The sequence below is a fragment of the Harmonia axyridis genome, chromosome 1, assembly GCF_914767665.1.
Source record: "Harmonia axyridis chromosome 1, icHarAxyr1.1, whole genome shotgun sequence".
Taxonomy (NCBI): domain Eukaryota; kingdom Metazoa; phylum Arthropoda; class Insecta; order Coleoptera; family Coccinellidae; genus Harmonia; species Harmonia axyridis.
This window is the reverse complement of record NC_059501.1, coordinates 19,600,329-19,620,039: the sequence shown is the minus strand read 5'-3', so window position 1 is coordinate 19,620,039 and position 19,711 is coordinate 19,600,329. Positions and strand designations below refer to the sequence as shown.

At 32.5% G+C, this 19,711-nt stretch overlaps 1 protein-coding gene across 1 annotated transcript; it reads left to right on the top strand.

Annotated features, from left to right (window-relative positions):
- The first annotated feature begins 235 nt into the window (after nucleotides 1–235).
- Nucleotides 236–18,843, top strand: LOC123686560 (nose resistant to fluoxetine protein 6-like). Its single transcript, XM_045626789.1, has 12 exons — nucleotides 236–622; nucleotides 9,371–9,606; nucleotides 9,706–9,902; nucleotides 11,634–11,761; nucleotides 11,812–12,127; nucleotides 12,714–12,827; nucleotides 14,325–14,570; nucleotides 14,914–15,009; nucleotides 15,178–15,310; nucleotides 17,359–17,533; nucleotides 18,302–18,444; nucleotides 18,532–18,843. The coding sequence occupies exons 1-12, from the start codon at nucleotides 418–420 to the stop codon at nucleotides 18,691–18,693; spliced, it is 2,151 nt and encodes a 716-aa protein (XP_045482745.1). The 5' UTR covers nucleotides 236–417; the 3' UTR covers nucleotides 18,694–18,843.
- Nucleotides 18,844–19,711: the final 868 nt, after the last annotated feature.

Genomic DNA, 19,711 nt, shown 5'->3' with positions numbered 1-19,711 from the left:
CAATGTTCTTCATGTTAAAATACAACTAATCTGCGTCACAACTTCTAGAAGTACTTCGGCAAATTAGTATATTGACGGAATTTCCTACCGTCCAAACCTCTAATCGAAGTTGTTTTTTGTCCGAAATTGAAGCCTAAATTTTCCATTCTTCCCTTTAAATTATTGTTTTGAATAAATCGGCTATGTTTATATGATTCACATTTTAACCTTACGAATCTGCATCCGTTTTTCGACCGATGACCATCCACCGATGCGCAGTGAAAAAAAAGTCTTATCATGTCCCACCAAAATGGACCCCCCTTCCAGCACATATTAAAGAGAATTTACCCAGGAGAATTGTATTCCATCTGCGTTTACGCATACCTTTACTGTTTATGATTGAATATTCCATTGAAAGCCGGTAGGCTTGCCGCAAAAATGAATGTGTTACTTGTTGGTTCCCTGTTTGTCGTTTTTCTATCTGTGGTGAATGGATTCAGTGAGAAATTGAGTGGTGAATCTATTTTATACGGAATTTCCTTTCTGACTGAAAATTACGCAAAGGATAATTTGACGGCATGTAATAAAGAACTTGATGTTCTTTACAGGGCTGTGGAGGAACGACATGTTTGGGCTTTAAAAGGTAAGGAAGGGTTAATATATTTTGTGAAATTTTGTTTTCGAAATTTTTGTCTCACATAATAATGTTCAATATATTTTTTCGTAATAATATTTCATAGTCTCATCTTTTGGGTTTACCTATATTTTTCCGAGGAAAATTTGGTTTATAACAAATACTACACATACTCAGGAATTTATATACTTCAATACTTGAATTCCTAAAAAGGATGAATTTTTTTTCGGATTGTTGAATTTGAGGATTAGTATATGGAAATATATTTTTCTTCATAATTCTTTTATCTCGAACATATATTATTGAGAGGAAGAATATGTTTACGTTTTCTAGACCATTTTCGTAGTATTTTTTTTGGAATTGAACTATATAATTCGATGAAATTTTGTCTTGTTTTTGTTGATTATTGCGAATTTTAATTTCTTCTTACGTTTGACAAGGATGATTATAATTTACAAAATTCATTTAAAAAAAAATAGGGGAGCACTGACATGAAGTCAGGAACTTTTGAGCGCTCGTTCAACAATGACTAGTTTTCGAGATACAGGGTGTCAAAGTTGGAGAATGGCTTGTCTTTAAAGTTATATTTCTCGTAGGAAAACATCTTGAATGAAACACTTTTGCTTGACAAATATTGCTTACCCATAAGGTAATAATTTAAGACGGGTTTTAAATTAAAATTTCTGTCAAATACGTGGTGAATTAAACATTATTCAAATAAAATAGTTCATAATTCACTGTGTAATTGAAGAATTCGTCAGTGGAATTTGCCAATTTTTTCATTAAGACCAACTGTACAGGTGGGCAAATTTCGATATTTTAGCACTACAACTTTTGAACCAGAGGAGATAGATAGAATCTGATACCCCCTTCTCGGTCTCTTTTTCTGAGAAACTAACAAGGGTAGTATTCATTTTTGACCACCGTCTTTTGTTTTCGAGTTATAAGCGAAAATTGGAAAAATGGCGATATCGAAAAACATTTTTATTTATATCTCCGTTAATACTGATGATAGAGCTCTGAAGATGAAACATTATACAAACACTTTTTTACGTAGAATCCAGTGGCGTGCTCGTCTTTTCAAAAGTGTTTTCAATTACAAAGCTATGACCCAAAGTTATGTTTTTTCAAATGGGAACACTAGCTTTCTGTACTATTTTTTGAAAGCTTAATTTTTCCTGATTTCAAAAATATATAACATCGTAAGGTTTGTATCAATATAAATAATAGAAATTTAATTGATTAATTAATTAAATTAAATCAAATTGTTCAATCATATATGCATTGTTTCATATGCTATTTGAAATGGATTGGTACTTGGGCGCATTCATTATGGAGACCAATGAAAATAATCTTCTGGTGCATCCATCTCATTACAACTCTTTCGATTGGAACATTCGATCCTGTAGATCTTTTTGTTAATTCCGAATCTATTTTAAAAAAAAAATTAAAAAATATACCTAGATTCAAGTTTTGTAGAAATTAGTAAAAAGCATAGAAATAATCAGATTTATGAAAGGACACTACTCTTGTTATAGGAAACTCAACAGTTGAAACCATAGAAATTATGGCCAGTTGCATCATTTGCCTAAACATTGGTTAAAATTTATTGATTTCTCCTAAGAAACCAGAAAGTAATCAATGTTTGAAAAGATGAGCACGCCACTACGTAAAAAAGTGCCTGTATAATGTTTTTATTTCAGAGCTCTATCATCAGTATCAGAGGAGATATAAATGTTTTTCGATATCGCCATTTTTCCAATTTTCGCTTATAACTCGAAAACAGAAGAAGGTGGCCAAAAATGAATACTACCCTTGTTAGTTTCCCAGAAAAAGAAACCGAGAAGGGGGTTTTGGATTTTGTCTATCTCCTTTGGTTTAAAAGTTGTAGTGCTTAAACATCGAAATTTGTCCACCCTGTACACTGCTATAATGCCAAACAGTATTGGCTTAGCTTTGACCAGTTATTATGATACACAGGGTAATATATTAAGAGGGGCAAAAAAAATGATTTCATCCAAAACAATCTTGATAAATCAGCTATTTTAAAACGAAATTTTATAGGTACAAAATCATGGAATTGCATCAACTGGTACTTAGGTATATTTCTGTAAAAGATCTGTATGTATGCAAAGCATTTCTGCCAATATGACAAGCACCATCCTCTCCTAATTCCCTAGATTTTCTAGGATTGCTAATTTTTGAAATTCCGAAAGAAAAATCTTGGTGGATTCTGACAATTATTGGAGTCAACAAATAATTTTTCCAGCAGTACTTATTGGTAACTAGTTGATCATGATTAAAACAAGTTTCATACTTTCAATGTTTTTACTATCAAAAATATGATATTGACAATTAGGGTATTACCTTGTGTAACCGTGCAGTTTCGAACTTATGTCAAATTCATTATCAGACACTGAAAGATCCACAAATGGAGTTTTTATATAGATTCAGGTTTACACTAAAAAGGGCTATAATATATGCAAAATGTGAAGGAAGGTCAGGTATTATTTCAACAAGTTGAATATTCCATTAATTTAGAAGTAGAGAAAGCATCACAAATAGCCATACATCGAATTAAACCTACGATTAAAACCAAAGAAACCAAAAAATTAATTTCCCTCTCGTACTTTGATGATATAAGTGAAAAAGTAACTCATTCTCCAAATTGAACTCGATAATTGTAATGAATCAAATATGAATTGCAATTAAATAAAATATTCAATCAAGAGTTCGAGAACAGGTTCAACTTGCAATATGAAATACATAAAACCGACAGGACGTTCACTCAGTACTAGGTTTGAACAACTTCGGATGGATTCTACCAAAAATGAGTAATTACCCCAACTTTACAACCCATTGCATAGATAATGAACACCCTTTCTTGACAATTGACAACATGAAAATTATATAGGCGGAATCAAACTGATGAATAGAAATAGTTCCGAAACGATGAATGAACAAACAGAACTGTATTATTCCAAAATATTCAACGAGTCCAAATAAAACCTGAAATCCTACACATTTCGCATAACGGTATTGGATTTATATCCACTATATCAATAATAATCAATGATAATGGTCAAAAAATTTACTCCGTTTTTAACCATATATATTTTATGCCCTTTTTTAGTTTTCTTATCACTTTTTTGTACTTGCATTCATTAGTAGTTTTTTATGCAACAAGTGCAAAAAGTGAATGTGTTGCAATAAACAATTTTTGCACGAGTTGCATACAACATTTTTTCTACGTTCATGCAAAAAGCAAAAAATGATTTATTGAGGTGCGGCACTAGGTGTAGGAAAATGAAAAGCGCAACTTGAATACTTTAGTATTAATATTGATTTGCATTGAAACAGGAACTAATACGTTACGAACAATTTAACTCAAACTTTATTTTTACCCTCAATGTTGAAAGTGAATGAACTGTTTAAAACGTATTGCCAATCTCACAGCATATCTGATAAATATGAAGTGGGTTTGAACGTTTATGTTTGTCATGATGACAGCACGTTGAAGTAGAATGCCAGATGAGTGCAATAAAGAACTTCTTTTTCCACTAAATATAGTTCAATAAGTTTTGCTTTTTGCATGAATGTAGAAAAAATAAATATTCTATACCTACCATTTGAAGAATCTTCAGTGATTGATGATGAACTTAAAATGAGTTCGAAACTGCAACGTAAATCCAAATTATGTTAATATCATATTTTAAGTAGTAAAAACATAGAAAATTTGAAACTTATTTTAAATAAATCAAAAATAACAAATTAGACATCTCATTGAGATTTTGGCGATATCAAGAGTTGCCTCTCTCTTCAAGGTTGTGGTATTCTCCTTGCCCTTAAGTTGTTAATATTATACATATTGATTCGATTATTATTATTATTCTAGAAAATGAAAGCAGCACTATATCAATAATAATCAATGATAACGGTCAAAAAATTAACTGCTTTTTTAACCATACATATTTCATGCCCCTTTTTAGTTTTCTTATCACTTTTTTGTACTTGCATCCATAAATATTAATATTCTGTCCCTACCATTTGAAGAATCTTTAATGACTGATGATGAACTTGAAATGAGTTCGAAACTGCAATGTAAACCCAAATTGTTAATATCATATTTTAAGTAGTAAAAACATAGAAAATTTAAAACTTATTTTAAATAAATCAAAAATAACAAATAAGACATTGAGAATTGGGCGATGGCAGGAGTTGCCTCTCTCTTCAAGGTTGTGGTATTCTCCTTGCCCTTAAGTGGACGTAAAATTAATAAGTTGTTGATATTCATACATATTGATTCGATAATGATTCTAGAAACTGAAAGCAGCGGGTTGGAAATCCCAAGCGGAATATTTTGTGGTGGAATCCTCCATCAACCGATCAACCTCGAATGAACCCACATAACCTTTGAATGAATTTGTTTATTATGCCATAAACCATTCTGAGGGTTTTTGGCACGACATAAAATTGTCGAAATCAAAAGAATTCAAGACAATCAGGTGTAAATGAGTACTGAATCCACAACAAATATTTCCAAATCGAAATTGAGAGCTTATGCTCGAACACGTATGAGCGAATAACGATATTTATTGGTGCCTTCGGGCTGAACACATACAGCTTCAAAAGGGCTATCAATCAACACCTGAGGTCGATCGTAAATAGCTTTGTAGTCAGTTATGTTTCAGTAAATAATGAACACCTTGAAATTAACATTCGACTCGAACTAACTCGAATATTTATTTTACTTCATCAATTTTGGCTGCTAGTTTAAAAAATTCGCTAAAAGCCGACTTGGAGCAAGGAGAGTTTGAGCGCCCATTCATTCATAAGTCAATTGGAAACCATAGAACTACTGTATGTAAAGGGTTATCCATTTTGTGGTTGTGAAAGTAAACGTAAATAAAAATATTTTTATTTGGAATATTGATCAAATTTCAATTTCAATATAATACTTGGACCTTGCCATCATGGAATACAACATCATTTAAATGTCCTTCGCGTGATATCTTACAGAACTCGGTCCTTGAGAGGTAATTTTCTATGACTCGCCGGCACATTTCGGGCAATAGCTCATTATTCACAGATGTTGGATTCCACATTGTCAATAATCAGAAGATTATTGACGTAAACAGTTTCACATAACCTCTCAAAAACAATTCAAAGGCGATAAATCACAAGATCTTGGTGACCAATTCACATCGCCGAAACGAGAAATTTTTCTTGTGTGGCTTTTGCACCATCATGCTGAAACCACATCTCATCCAATTCTATATCATTCATTTCAGGCAAAAAAAAATCCGTAATAATTTGACAATAGCGATGAGAAGTGACATCTTCATTTTCAAAGAAGTTCGAGCCAATCACTCTAGACCAAATTGCTCACAATAAAGTTACTTGTTGTGGAGGTAATGGTCTTTCAGTAGTTACATGAAGATTTCTACTGCCCCATATGGGACAATTTTGTTTGTTTACATAGCCGCCTAGTGAAGAATGTGCTTCATTACTGAAGAAAATTTTATACTAAAAATCCAAACTTTGTGATTCAAACACCCAATCAGGTATTCACGGCTTGACTTGATATTCGAGCTACCTGACTTGGAATCAACTCAAGTTCAAGTCAAGTAGTAGTTTTTCAATTTTAAGTCGAGTACTTGATAAATAAATACTTGACTTAAAATTGAAAAACTACTACTTGACTTCGAGTTGATTTCAAGTCAAGGCCAAGTCAAATAGCTTGAATATCAAGTCAAGCTGTGAATCCCTACATCCAATCGGCATATGCTCTACAAATTCCTTGGACAGCTAGCTTTAGCTGAACTTTATAAGAATGGTGATGCAAATCCAGATGCAAAAAAACCCGCATAGCGTGTCGTAAGAGAGGCCTAAATGTTGTGAGCGCCAAAAAATGTCTAAAATTGGATCTTCTTCAACATTTTCACTTACAGTAGCAAACATTTTCTGTGGAGTGAACATTTCGATGATGGATGGGCCTTAAAACATCTGTAACTGATTCAGTCTTATTGAATTTTTTCACTGTCTTACCAATTGAATGCTCAGATGCACCATTATGTCCACCATGATATGCCCGTAATGCACGAAACGTACTTAATACAGAATCATTATTTTTATATTGAGTGTTCACAAGTTCCGTAGTACGAAAACGAGCCAACCTCAAACTTAACATATGACTCTTCAGATGACATTTCTGTTTGAGAAATGTCATTGAATCAGGGCTAAGAAATGAGGAGTGTGAAATCCGGACCACGATAATGATCACCCAGTATTATATGATATGTGATTCATTATGTTACCATCGTTGTCGGTTAGTTTATCTAGATGACTAGGCCTGAATGGAGAAGATTCGATCGTCTTGAAATTTTGGTATGAGCATTCGAATTTTTTCTAACATAAACGAACTAAACACAAACTAGTCAGATCTATCGTTACGAAAATATTGGAAATTTTGACGAAATCAGCAGAAAATTTTGCATAGAGCTGGAAATTGTTATTTTACTTCTAAATACAAACTTTCAATTCGATTTAATCGGTAATTTTGGTATTATCAGGCAAACAAGATCTGCCGTGTTTAGTGAGAATGCCCTATCTCAAATTTTTTTGATTTCGTAGCTTTCGTTTCTATGGGTTTTTGGCACCTTTGTTAATATGTTAATACTCCAATTCAACTTTGTACTAAGCTAAAAAACCGTACCCAAGTACCCATAGAAACGAAAGCTACGAAATCAAAAAATTTCAGATACGGCATTCTTGCTAAGTACGTCAGAAATATCGAACGACCATATTTACGAAACCCTTCGTTGGATTATGCCAATTAACGAGCTCACATGCGTCATTCTAGATCCGAACGTACCCTGAAAATTGCAAGGTCATAGGTTTTTTCCTTTCGGTAGTTAATGTGTTTACGACTGACCGGATGGGGTATGGACGTAAAGAATCTTCAACATCTAGTTGAAATTTTATTCAGTATTATCGTAGCAATAATTTTTTTTTCAATCTTATGTTTGTAAGTAAACATTTTTTAAAGAATATTTTTGTTTCAATTCGATTACTTGAATATCAGCATTCAAATTATGTGACCAAATTCCCAAATAGATTTCCAATCGGTTTTTCCATTTCAGAATAAGCGAACGCTCAAAAGTTTGCAAAAAAATGCAAAAATGTTCTCCTTTGACGATTCCAAATTTCAATAAATAAAATAAATGAAGATTTTGATTTCATGGGGCTGCATCTTACTAAAGTGTAATCCAATGAATAATATATCAAAGACAAATTTCATATTATTTTCTTTCGCATTTACCAAGTCACACCCTGTATAGTTCTAGAAGACAAGAGGTAATCTTGGAACACTTAATGGGCTATAAGAAAAAGTTATATTAACTGCAACTGCTAAAATTCAAGTCATAAAAAGGCAGTATGTGGCAACTGTTCAACAATTCAACTCTTATTTTCTGCGAAGCTAATAAAGTAAATCACACAGACAAATTTAATTATATTATAGAGCCTTCAGGGTTTACTCGATCTTGACCGACTTCTTCGTCCAAACTTGATCTTTAAGGGACAGTGTATATGCAGGTTCCTCTGATATACATAATGCACTTTTGTAACAACTCGTTTTTTAAAAACAATCCTGTAGTTATATGTGAAAATACCGAAACAATAAACATATTGTATAATATGTTTTATCTTGGTTTAGATTATGCTTCTTTTATATTGACTTCGACAAAATAACTAACCTTATCATTTAACATATGAATTGGCTTCTGTGAGATCGAAAATCACAGCCATAATCACCATTTTCTTGATTAACTAATCTGGCCTATTAAATTACTGAAAAACAATGGATTTTAGACAACAATAGCTTCATTGTATTTGATTTTTGGCACTTTTCATCTCAAGTTGCATTTAAAAATTCTTCAGTTCAAAGAACTAATGTCAAACCATCAATAAAATTCACTGAATTTGTAATGAAATATCAGAAATTGATCAATGGAATTCAAGAAGTGTATTATTTATATGAATATGTCGAATCACCAAAGTAGGTTCTTTCATTTGAAATGGATTTAAAAACAGTCAACTAAATAATCCTTGAATGCTAATTCAAGATGTGGAAGAAAGAATTATCGAGAATTCCCGATTTAAAACCTTGTGCAATATCGGTACCAAAATTCTTTCATGGTTTCAATTACATTTTAATGAAACTTTCTGATTTCTACCGATATTATGCATTTTCGGAACAGCGCATTCGAATAATGCCCTTTTTCTTTTCTTTTGTTATAATTTTTTCGATATAAAGCTGTTCATTCAGTCTTCAATATTCTAGAATCAATAATCCTACATTTCAATGCTGAATTAATGGATAAAATTATAATTACAAAATAACGTCGATGAATTACTGTAAAATGAAATAGTTTCATTATTCAGCATTGAAAAAGTAGTACCTTTTTTGATTCTGGAAAGTGGAACACGGGATAAATAACTTTATATTTGTCAAAAATGATGAGAAAAATTGCGCTCGGACCAAATTTGCGAAATATCGGTAAAAACCAGGAAATTTAATTAAAATGTAATTTAACTGTGATGTAATATAATTTAATCTGAGGAGAATAATCGGTGTTGATGCACATGTTTGAGTCAGTATTTTTCTCTAGTTTTATATTCTATATAAACTTCGCGATGAAGAAGAATTTATACGATTTTCGCTTATACATAAATTTGAAGCTTATTCTATTCCAGTGTTAGATGCCAGCGGTCAGCCAGAACCAGGTTTTCTCTATGGAAATAATTTGTGGCTTGGATCTAGGACTCATTGTCTGGACATCCCCAACCAAAGGCCATTGGAGATAAACCATCAGAAAGTAGCATCTGCACCCCCAACAGAATTTGACTACCCACCCTTTGAACTCAAGTTTGTTAAGGCTTTCCTCAATCATAACAACACCCTACAATACCATACACAAATGCCGTTTGATGTAAGAATTTAAAATTACGAGTATATTAATCAGATTTAAGAGAAAATACCCGAAATATCGTTCCCATCCTACATTATGTTGACTTCTTTATTGTTTCAGTTCACCATTCAAGTGGGAGTATGTGTTCCAAGAAGTTGCTCCAACAGAGACTTGTTCCATTTATTCAAGGATTATGTACAAGGGCGCTATTTGAATATTCAACAATTGTATAATTTGAACCTGAAAGTTGAAAGAGTGAAAACATTGGAAGAAAATGCTCTCTTTATGTTATCTTCACCGAAATTTATCTCTCTAATGTAAGTTCAAATTTCTGCTAGTCTTGTTGTTTAATATTAACATTTTCTTGAGATTGGTATATTTTCCGAGGATCGGATATCATTCGTCTTGGTAAGTTTATAGTTTTTGATTCAAACGAAATGAAAATCACACTAGAAATAGATATTCAACTTCAATAATATACAGCTTACTGTAGCTAAATAATATCTTTGAATGCAGTTATAATTAATGATCTTAAGCTGACCACTCAAGCTTCTGCGACCTGTAGATTGATCGAATGCGATAAGATTGAATCAAACGATCGTGAAGAACGTATGCCATTAAAGATGGAAAACGATATCAGCCATATGGCCGAAATCGGCTACGGTTGCAGTACCATATTCATTTCACGAAATTTTTCATGACCAATTCACACATTTGCTGCAAGAATTCCATCTTTGAGGTATTGAATGGATTATGGAGCATTGGCGCTGACCTAATCTTTCCCGTGGTCCCAAAGTAAATGTCTAAAAGTGTTAAATCACAAGATATCGATAGCCAATTGTGATAATCTTTTCGAGAAATAACTCGGCCAGGAAACTATTCTTTATTTTTCAAAACAAAACATCGTCCAGATCAATATCTTCCAATACCGGCCATAAATAACGGCTAATGGCTAATGGCGCTAATGCAATCCATTCACCGTAACAGTTACACCAGCTTCGTTTTTGAATATGCAAGGTCCAATCACACCACCAGCCCAAAAACTGCACCAAACATTGACACGTTGAGGATTGAGAGGATTTCCAATAATCATTATTGGAATTTTCCGAGCCCCAAATGCCACAATTCTGCTTAGTCTCCTAGGTGGTAATGGGTCTCGTCACTGAAGATACTAATAACTAATATACCTAAGTCCTCATGCAAAACACGATGTAATGATTGTAATGTCGTTTGTGGAATGTTTAATTCCCAAGATCGACTAGGAATCGACAAACCTAGGTTTTCGTCATCACTACGCCCTATTACACCGCATTAAGAAGAACCCAAGATAGCTTCAACTTTCTGGGTATAAAGTTGTTGAACAAATTTCCTCAAGGCTGGATGTAGCTAAGCAAAGTTTCTTTCAAACATAAAATGAAAATGTTTTCGACGAAAATGTATTCTATTCCATAAAAGAATTCTTAGATTTTAAATTTTAGATTTTGAATTTTATATTTTAGTGCACTTATTATCCGTAAGCCAGTTGCCATTGGTGTTTTTTATTGTAACTTATTATTGTGATGTATTGAATATTTATTGTCTCAAATTTTTTCTTCAATATCTAACTTTGAACCACCTTGTAAGCTATTGAAGGTTAATTTGATTTATTTGTTATGTTTGAGAGCAAATAAATTCTATTCTATATTCTCAGTTGTTCTTGAGCGACTCACACGGTTTGGATTCTTCGCATCACTAGCTTATCGCAACAACTCAATTTTTTTCACCAGTTTTGCTATTGCCAGACGAGAAGTTGCTGCACTACCAAAAGTGCTTTAGTGTTGCGAACTGTGACTGCAATATTTTTACCTCTTTTGTACTGAATTTTAACAATTTATATGCGTTGTTGAAATGTTTATCATTCCATTTTTAGTAATGGCGTAGATTTTACTCGTCAAAAGATTCAAAATGAAATATCTTATTGAAAAACTCTTTATTAAAAATAGTACGTTCTCAAAGTATATTCTCCAGTTCTATAAAATGAAATTATAATCAACTTTTTCTTTCCCCAGGGTAATTTTTGGCATCATGTTGATACTGACAATCCTAGGAACGACATATGATATGAAACGACATTATAGGAATAAAAAATACTTATTATCATTTCAACAGAACATTGGACAGATGAAAGAAAAGACTGGTAAGCCCTTGAAGTTCTTCAGTGTTTTCAAGCCTGAATTTCGTTGTTAGTTTCAGAAGTTGAACTAGTGAAATCTTCCCAAGAATCACTCAACACTGAAGAATCCAAAATTTGGGAAATTCTGAGCTGTTTCTCGTTGTACACTAACGTAAAAACTTTGCTCACTGTTAAGTTATCACCAAATTCGATCAAGTCCATTCATGGAATCAGATTTTTCGGTATGTTATGGGTGTGCACTATACACTCCATATTTTTTCAAGCCGATTATGTCAGCAATGTTCCATATGCATATAGAATTTCTGAGGAATTCGGTTCTCAAATTATGAGCAATTCAACTTATAGTGTGGATACGTTCTTATTCATAAGGTGAGATTTCACTTCTTTTCTTATCTGGTGATCTATTGAAAACTAATCGAAAGGAATCCTTAATTCGTGAATAATATTCATATTGAAGTTTAGGTGATGGTACCTACCTTGAAAAATACGAACGATTAGTGTCGACCTCAATTCCCAAAAAATATCAGATCATTTTGGTTAATATTGCCAGAATTTGAAACGATCAAATTAACAATAATAAACAAATTTTTTAGAACTACTTACCATTTTACAAATTTAGTCAAATCCTTGAAATAGTGCCACAAGTTAACCATGAATTCTAATGGATTATATCCATAGACTTCTGTTTTTGGGTACATCCATACGCATACATACACAATAATGTAGATTAGGATCCAACACAATTTTTGAATCGTAAAAAGCTTTTTGACGTATGTTATAGAGGTAGGTTCGTACGTTCCATCGAAACAAATTATTGGCATCCTACACAGTGTATGAATCGTAAAAAAATGAAATCTGTAAATTTTTTTCACTTTGATTTCAATGAATCTCTCATCTGTTTCATGAATATTGATGTAATATGTTTTATCAATTGTCTGCGTTATTTACTTTTCAGTGGATTTTTATTGGCTTACTTATACTACAAATCGAATAAAACGGAAGATGTACCTGTTAATTATTCGAAGAAAATTCATGAATTTGTCATGATGTGTTTGCACAGAGTCGTAAGGTGAGTAGACAAAGTATTTTGTATCTAAAAAGATTTCATTGCGTTATATTGTGATAGATTTTCTGAGATCGTAATGCAACAAAACATAATAGGAAAATCCCAAACTATGGATAGCCCACATAGTTTTGAGATTTTATGAACTCGAGTAAATCTAGGTGCTTGCTTCAATATTTCACAACGTGAGCGTACATAATATTAACGTAGGCGATTATTATTATTCGACGTTGTTACCAATAATTTTGTGCCACTCTGAAATGTTCAAAATGCATTTCTAAATATTTATGACATATAATATTCTTTGATGAAAATGTTTCGAATAAATATAGGGTTTTAAATTTCGAATAATCTGGGCAGCTGTCACCTTTGAAGCTGTGATCTTTTGACATTTGACAAGTAAAAACTATACCATTCAAAAAAACTGAAAGATACACACTTCAACAAAACGCACTGAAATTGTTGAAATTCACTACAAAAATGGTGAAAAAAAGCAACGAAACAATTGCAATTTTGCAAGAGTTTCGTGGCTGAGAAAGAGGGTAGACAACAATTGATTTAGACGAGTGTTTTCTTTGCAAAAATATTCTTCGATGACATACATGCAACAACACATGCAGACGATGAATAATTTTCTTCATACTTCAACGCGTGAATGACGAAAATCTGGATCTTCCAGAACGATAGCTGACGGTCACCATCAAGCAGCTTCAAGTTGTGCTTGTATGTTCAAGCGAACATACCAGTTCTACAAATTTTCATGCGAAACGTCTGTCTGCTCTGCGTCGACTAAGTATGTTTCTTCCTTAATAACGAGCAGAAAATAGGTTATGGACCCCAAACACGCGTATATCAAACAAAGTTCCATTCAAAAATGCCTCAGAATGAGAGCGGACCAAATGAAAATCGAGATTATTCTGATAACCCTTTCATTATGAATGCATATGTTCTGTGATACCTTCTATTGTATAATCACAACATTGATAGGCATATTTCAAGAAACATTGTCTGATATTTTCAAGACTAATATTATTGAGAACGTCTTGCCAAAATATCTATCTACCTTTTCAATGATTAATCTGTAAATCCGAAAAATAACAGAAAAAAAAACAAATCATATGAGGTGAAAAAAAAATCTATCGGAGGGTTTTCTGTTATTTAAAAAAATTTTCCGCAACTTTAGTTTTAATAAATGATGCTATGCTACGAAGATCTTTTTGTCATACAAATCGAATTGAAACCCCATTTATGTTCAATCAATCAAATTCAATCAAATTTATTTCACAAATAGTTACAAAGCCAGAGGTAACAATTAATAGTCAACAAAAAAGAAAAAATATACCAAAACAGTTGAAACAGAAAACAGTATCAAAAATGAATACATATGTATTATTATATTCATTACGAATCTTGAGAATGTTCCTACCTTTTTCTTAACTCTGTCAAATTTTTGTCTGTAGAATATTCATTTCAGAAATTTTATTGATGGACATAATTTTTCAGATTAACTCCTGCTTATGCTATTGTGATAATGATAAGCGATGTTCTGTACACCTATTTGCGGAGGACATCTTCACTGGAAAGTAGTGAACAACCAGATGTGATGTGTGCCAAATATTGGTGGAGAAACCTTTTATATATCAATAACTTATATCCTAGAAACGAAATGTGCTTAAGCTGGTCTTGGTACTTATCCTTAGATACGCAGGCCTTCGCTATAACAGCCTGTTTGATTATTGTTTCTTCGTTGTAAGTATCTTCATTGTTTCTTCAATGAATAATTAACTTATTTGGTATCTCTGTATCTCAACTCAACAATTCAGTATCAACCTCTCTCATTTGTTATCTCTAACCCTCTAACGTAGGGTTCAGTAAATAACGTTTCAAGGTTTACTGTATCCTATTGTCAGTGAATATCATATAGTCAAGAACTTTTGGGGATTATTCTATAAATAGTTGGTGAGATAAAATTTATTCATTTATTTTGACTTTAGCTGATTCCACAGATGATTATTTTAGTAGGTCCTACTGTTTTTTTGGTTGATATAAGAGACATTTGCTACGAATTATAATGAAAAAACTTATGTTTCAGTGCTTTCAAGATAGCCACAATGATTGTATTTTTTTTGATATTGAGTAGCATCATTGCTACATCATATAAATCGTATTCTATTGGTTATATACCCACGTAAGTATAGATAGTTAAAAATGTAGTTTCATAGTGTACCTATTAGAAAACTTTCATTTGTTATTCAGATGTTGAACTATTTTTTTTATAGTTGTTTAATATTTTGTTATTACTTCGTTTAAATTAGAATAATATGGAGAACTTTTATTTGAAATGATGTAATTTCAGTATGGATGAACAATTGATCCACTTGGACGATATTTATGACCTACCGTGGAATAGGATAGGACCCTATCTCGTTGGGGCTATTACTGGTTACCTACTGGTTAGAAAATTGAAATTCCAACTTCAATTAGGAAAAGTAAGTTGGTATAATTGACACAAACTTCGACAATATTTTCTCCATGAAAAAAAAAATGAATTTCAGGATATATCTATTTCACGGAAAAAATAGGTTAAAAACCTAAAAATTGAATAAAATAAAATAATAAAAAATTTATAATATTTTTAGATATCACATATTCGATATTCAATGCTGTTTCATCATAATTTTGCTATAAACTATTATTCTCCTTCAAGTTGATTATTGATTTTTAGCCTTTAAAGTTCTTGCATATAGGATCCCTTACCTAGGGGATCATGCATTATGCAAATATATTCTTGAATTCAATTTATTTTGCTTCCTAGTCTATCGAAGGTAGAGGAAGATTTTTGATCGCTTTTAGGATGAAATTATAATATACAGGCTGTTCCTAAATTGGAGGTACAAAGGAAAATGGAAGATTCCTTGGATAATTTTAATGATAAAAGTCCTCTAAACATGGTCCCGTAAATGCTTTGTTTTCGAGATACATGGTGCTTCTTGTATTGCTATTTTTTCATGATTATACCAATTTATCGAATTTTTAGTAATCTTAGCTACAGATTGGGTAAATAAATACCAAAACTTATAATATTCAACTATGAATAAAACTTATAATGCATCCATTCATCACAGCTTACTAACTGAATCTTCAAAAGTATTTCGATATCCCTGAGGATAACTAAAAAATAGTTCCAATTTTTTGGGAACGGCAGCAGATACGACAAAACTAAAGGGTGTTTTTTTAGAGCTATAGAACTTTAAATTGCAATAAAACAACGATGGATTATTCGATTGACATGAATTTTGTTTATCCGCAAGATAATCTTGTGGCATTACATTTCAAATATGATTTCTGGCATATGACCGCCACAGCTGGCTCTGATGTAGTCCAATCTAGACGTTCAATTTTCGATGACTTTTTCCAACATTTGTGGCCGTATATCGGCAATAACACGGCGAATGTTGTCTTCCAAATGGTCAAGGGTTTGTGGCTTATCCGCATAGACCAATGACTTTACGTAGCCCCACAGAAAGTAGTCTAGCGGTGTTAAATCACAAGATCTTGGAGGCCAATTCACAGGTCCAAAACGTGAAATTAGGCAGTCACCAAACGTGTCTTTCAATAAATCGATTGTGGCACGAGCTGTGTGACATGTTGCGCCGTCTTGTTGGAACCACAGCTCCTGGACATCATGGTTGTTCAATTCAGGAATGAAAAAGTTAGTAATTATGGCTCTAAACCGATCACCATTGACTGTAACGCTCTGGCCATCATCGTTTTTGAAGAAGTACGGACCAATGATTCCACCTCCCATAAAGCGCACCAAACAGTCAGTTTTTCTGGATGTAACGGTGTTTCGACATACACTTGAGGATTAGCTTCACTCCAAATGCGGCAGTTTTGTTTGTGCGTGTTTGAAGTGCGCTTCATCGCTAAACAAAATAAAATGGACGTAGTGCGCGATACGTATCCCGCACAGAACCATTATTTTCGAAATAAAATTGCACTATTTGCAAGCGTTGTTCAGGCGTGAGTCTATTCATGATAAATCGCCAAACCAAACTGAGAATAAATCACTTGACAGCTGTTAAATTGGTCGCCATCTTGAACAGTAATGTCAACTTAAAGTTATATACCTCGAAAAAAAAACACCCGTTACAACAAACTAGGAAAAGTACTACTGAATCAAAGATTTTTAAAAATTTTTTTTTTAACTACCAGTGGTCTACCAAAAAATATCTTTTTTTTCTCTAGTTTAAGAAAAAACTATACGTTATGTCAAATCACTTTTTCAAATGTAACTACGAAATTTTCATGGAGGCAAAAATGAATATTTTCAGTTCTGGACTTTTCTCGGATAAAAACAAGCAAAAAATCGAACTAAATAAAAGGAATCCGCTCAGAAACTAACCAACCAAAGAATTGCAAACCATCAAAATCTTCTTGTCTTACTCTTAGTTCGATAGTCCTGCGAACTAAAAAATAATTTTAATAATAATTGAGTTGATCTTATTTTCAATATTCTTCTATGTTTTTATTTTAGTATCAAAAAGCAGTTTTATGGACTCTGTTTCCCTTACTAAATTTATGGATACTTTTCGCTCTTTACACAAGACAGCTGTCCGTTGAATTTTCAGCAGTTTACATGGGAATTTCCAGAACTCTTTGGGGTGTTGGAATGGCATGGTTTCTGATAGCTTGTTGCACAGGAAATGCAGGTATAAAAAAATCTAAATGAGTTTGACCATATCGATTCATGACTGAGCAAAAACTTCACTATTTCAGTTAATATTTATTCATTCCGGGACAATTTTTGTATGCAAAGTAATTCAAGTTGAAAAAAGAAGATGGAAAAACTTTCGATAAAGAAATACACAATGCTAATAAAGTAATTTTGAGATGAAAGAATTATGGTTAGCTCAAATAAATATTGACTGAAATTGAAATACAGGGTGTTTCGCCGCGATGGCCTATTAGACGTTTATGGAAAACTGATAACAATTTTGTGCTGAAAATTTGCATGTTGAGGTTTGAGATAATGATTTTTTGCCTAAAATATTTTCAGATCTCTACAAGTTCCGGTTATAACGGAAACTGACTGCTACTTCCTTATTTCAAATGGCACGCCCAGTATATTATTGCATCATAAGATAGATGAGTTTTCACCATACCCAAGTTTTTACCAAACTCAAGGTATGGCATATTGTTGAAATTGTCATCAAAAAAGCTATCTAATGATGCAATAATATACTGGGTGTCCCATTTGAAATAAGGAAATAGTATAAACGGAAAATGTAGAGATCTGAAAATAATTTAGGGAGAAAGATCAATTTCTCAAACCCCAACATGCAAATTTTTATCACAAAATTAGTTTTCCATAAACGTCTAATAGGCCATCGCCTTGAATCACTCTGTATTTAACTTCAAGTCACGAGAAGTTTCATGTTACATATAAAATACAAGCAATTCAACGAAACCCTTTTCAGATACTATCAACAAATTCCTTTCATTTAGAGGATGGGTACCTCTCAGCAGACTGACATTCTGCGCATACCTATTGAACCCTCTGGTTGCAAATGCCATGTATATGGGGGCTGAAGCCCCAATGTATGCGTCTAAATCAGGATTTGTGAGTTATTGATACTAATTACAAAACCTAATCGAAAATTAAAAACTGATACCAACATTAAAATAAATATTCTGAATTTTTTTGCAGGCTGTCAACGTTTTAGGAGTGACTTTTTCAACATTTTTTTGGGCATTTCTTGTTTCTATTTTCTTCGAGTCGCCTTTCATTATCCTCATGAAGATTCTGATGAAAGGTAAAGTAAGGAAATCTAAGAGTGCGGAAAATTCCAATGTTCCTGATAAACCCTGAGCATATTATTAATTTGGAACTGAATCCTTCGAAGCTGTGATGTAGTCTCATGAGTTGAGCTCTAGTACCATAAGTTTGCCAAGTTTTATATATTCAACTACGGTTATTATTATTATGTTTTAATAATGTGGAATAGATTTTTTAAATTTATGTGTTTGATTTCAGCTGAATTGGATGAATGGCATTCAATCCAATTCAATATTTTTTCAACCAAATCCAACAATTATTTTAGATTGATTTTAGATATTTATTACTTGAGCTTGATATGCACGCGTCGCACGGCATATAATTCTGCAATCTCTTGCGGGCTTAGGATTCCTAGAGCGCCAAGAGACTGAAGCAATGGCCAATGTGACTTTTAGTAAATTTTGGTAGTTTCAGAAAAATCTTTCCAAACTTGGCCAAAATAGCCAAAGATTTTTTATTAACGCCAGCATCTTCAGCTCTTGTTGAAAGAGAATTTTCCAGAGCTGCTCTCACAGTTTCAAAAACCCGCAATCCCGCAATAGGTAAGGCGACTAATCTATAGGATGCCTCATGTGTCTTAGATCCTGGATGGAAAATTATCAAATCAAACAGAGCCTGGAAGTTTCTCAATAATAAGAAACTTTATTTTTTCATTATTTTTCATTTTGGTATGATTTACAGTGATTTAATTTATGTTTCAATTTCAAAAAAGATTAACTGTTTTAGCCGTTAATATTTGGTAGATTAAAATAAGTTTTTATTATTACTAAGTTTTACTACCAATTAATTGGTAATTGGTTGTTTTAATTCGAAAAAGTTAATATTTTCGGTTCTTTTATACGATAAATTTAATAAATAATAGTGTTTTTCGTAAGGTTCCTTCTCATTTCATCATTTTTTTATTGATGAGACACTACACAATAAAACTGCTAAAAATCAAGTACCTTGATAAATAAACTCTTGAATTGACTTGAGATTGGAAAACTAATACTTGACTTGAAATCAAGTCAAGTTCGAAATTAATTAATTAATTATTATTATTAATTTCGAA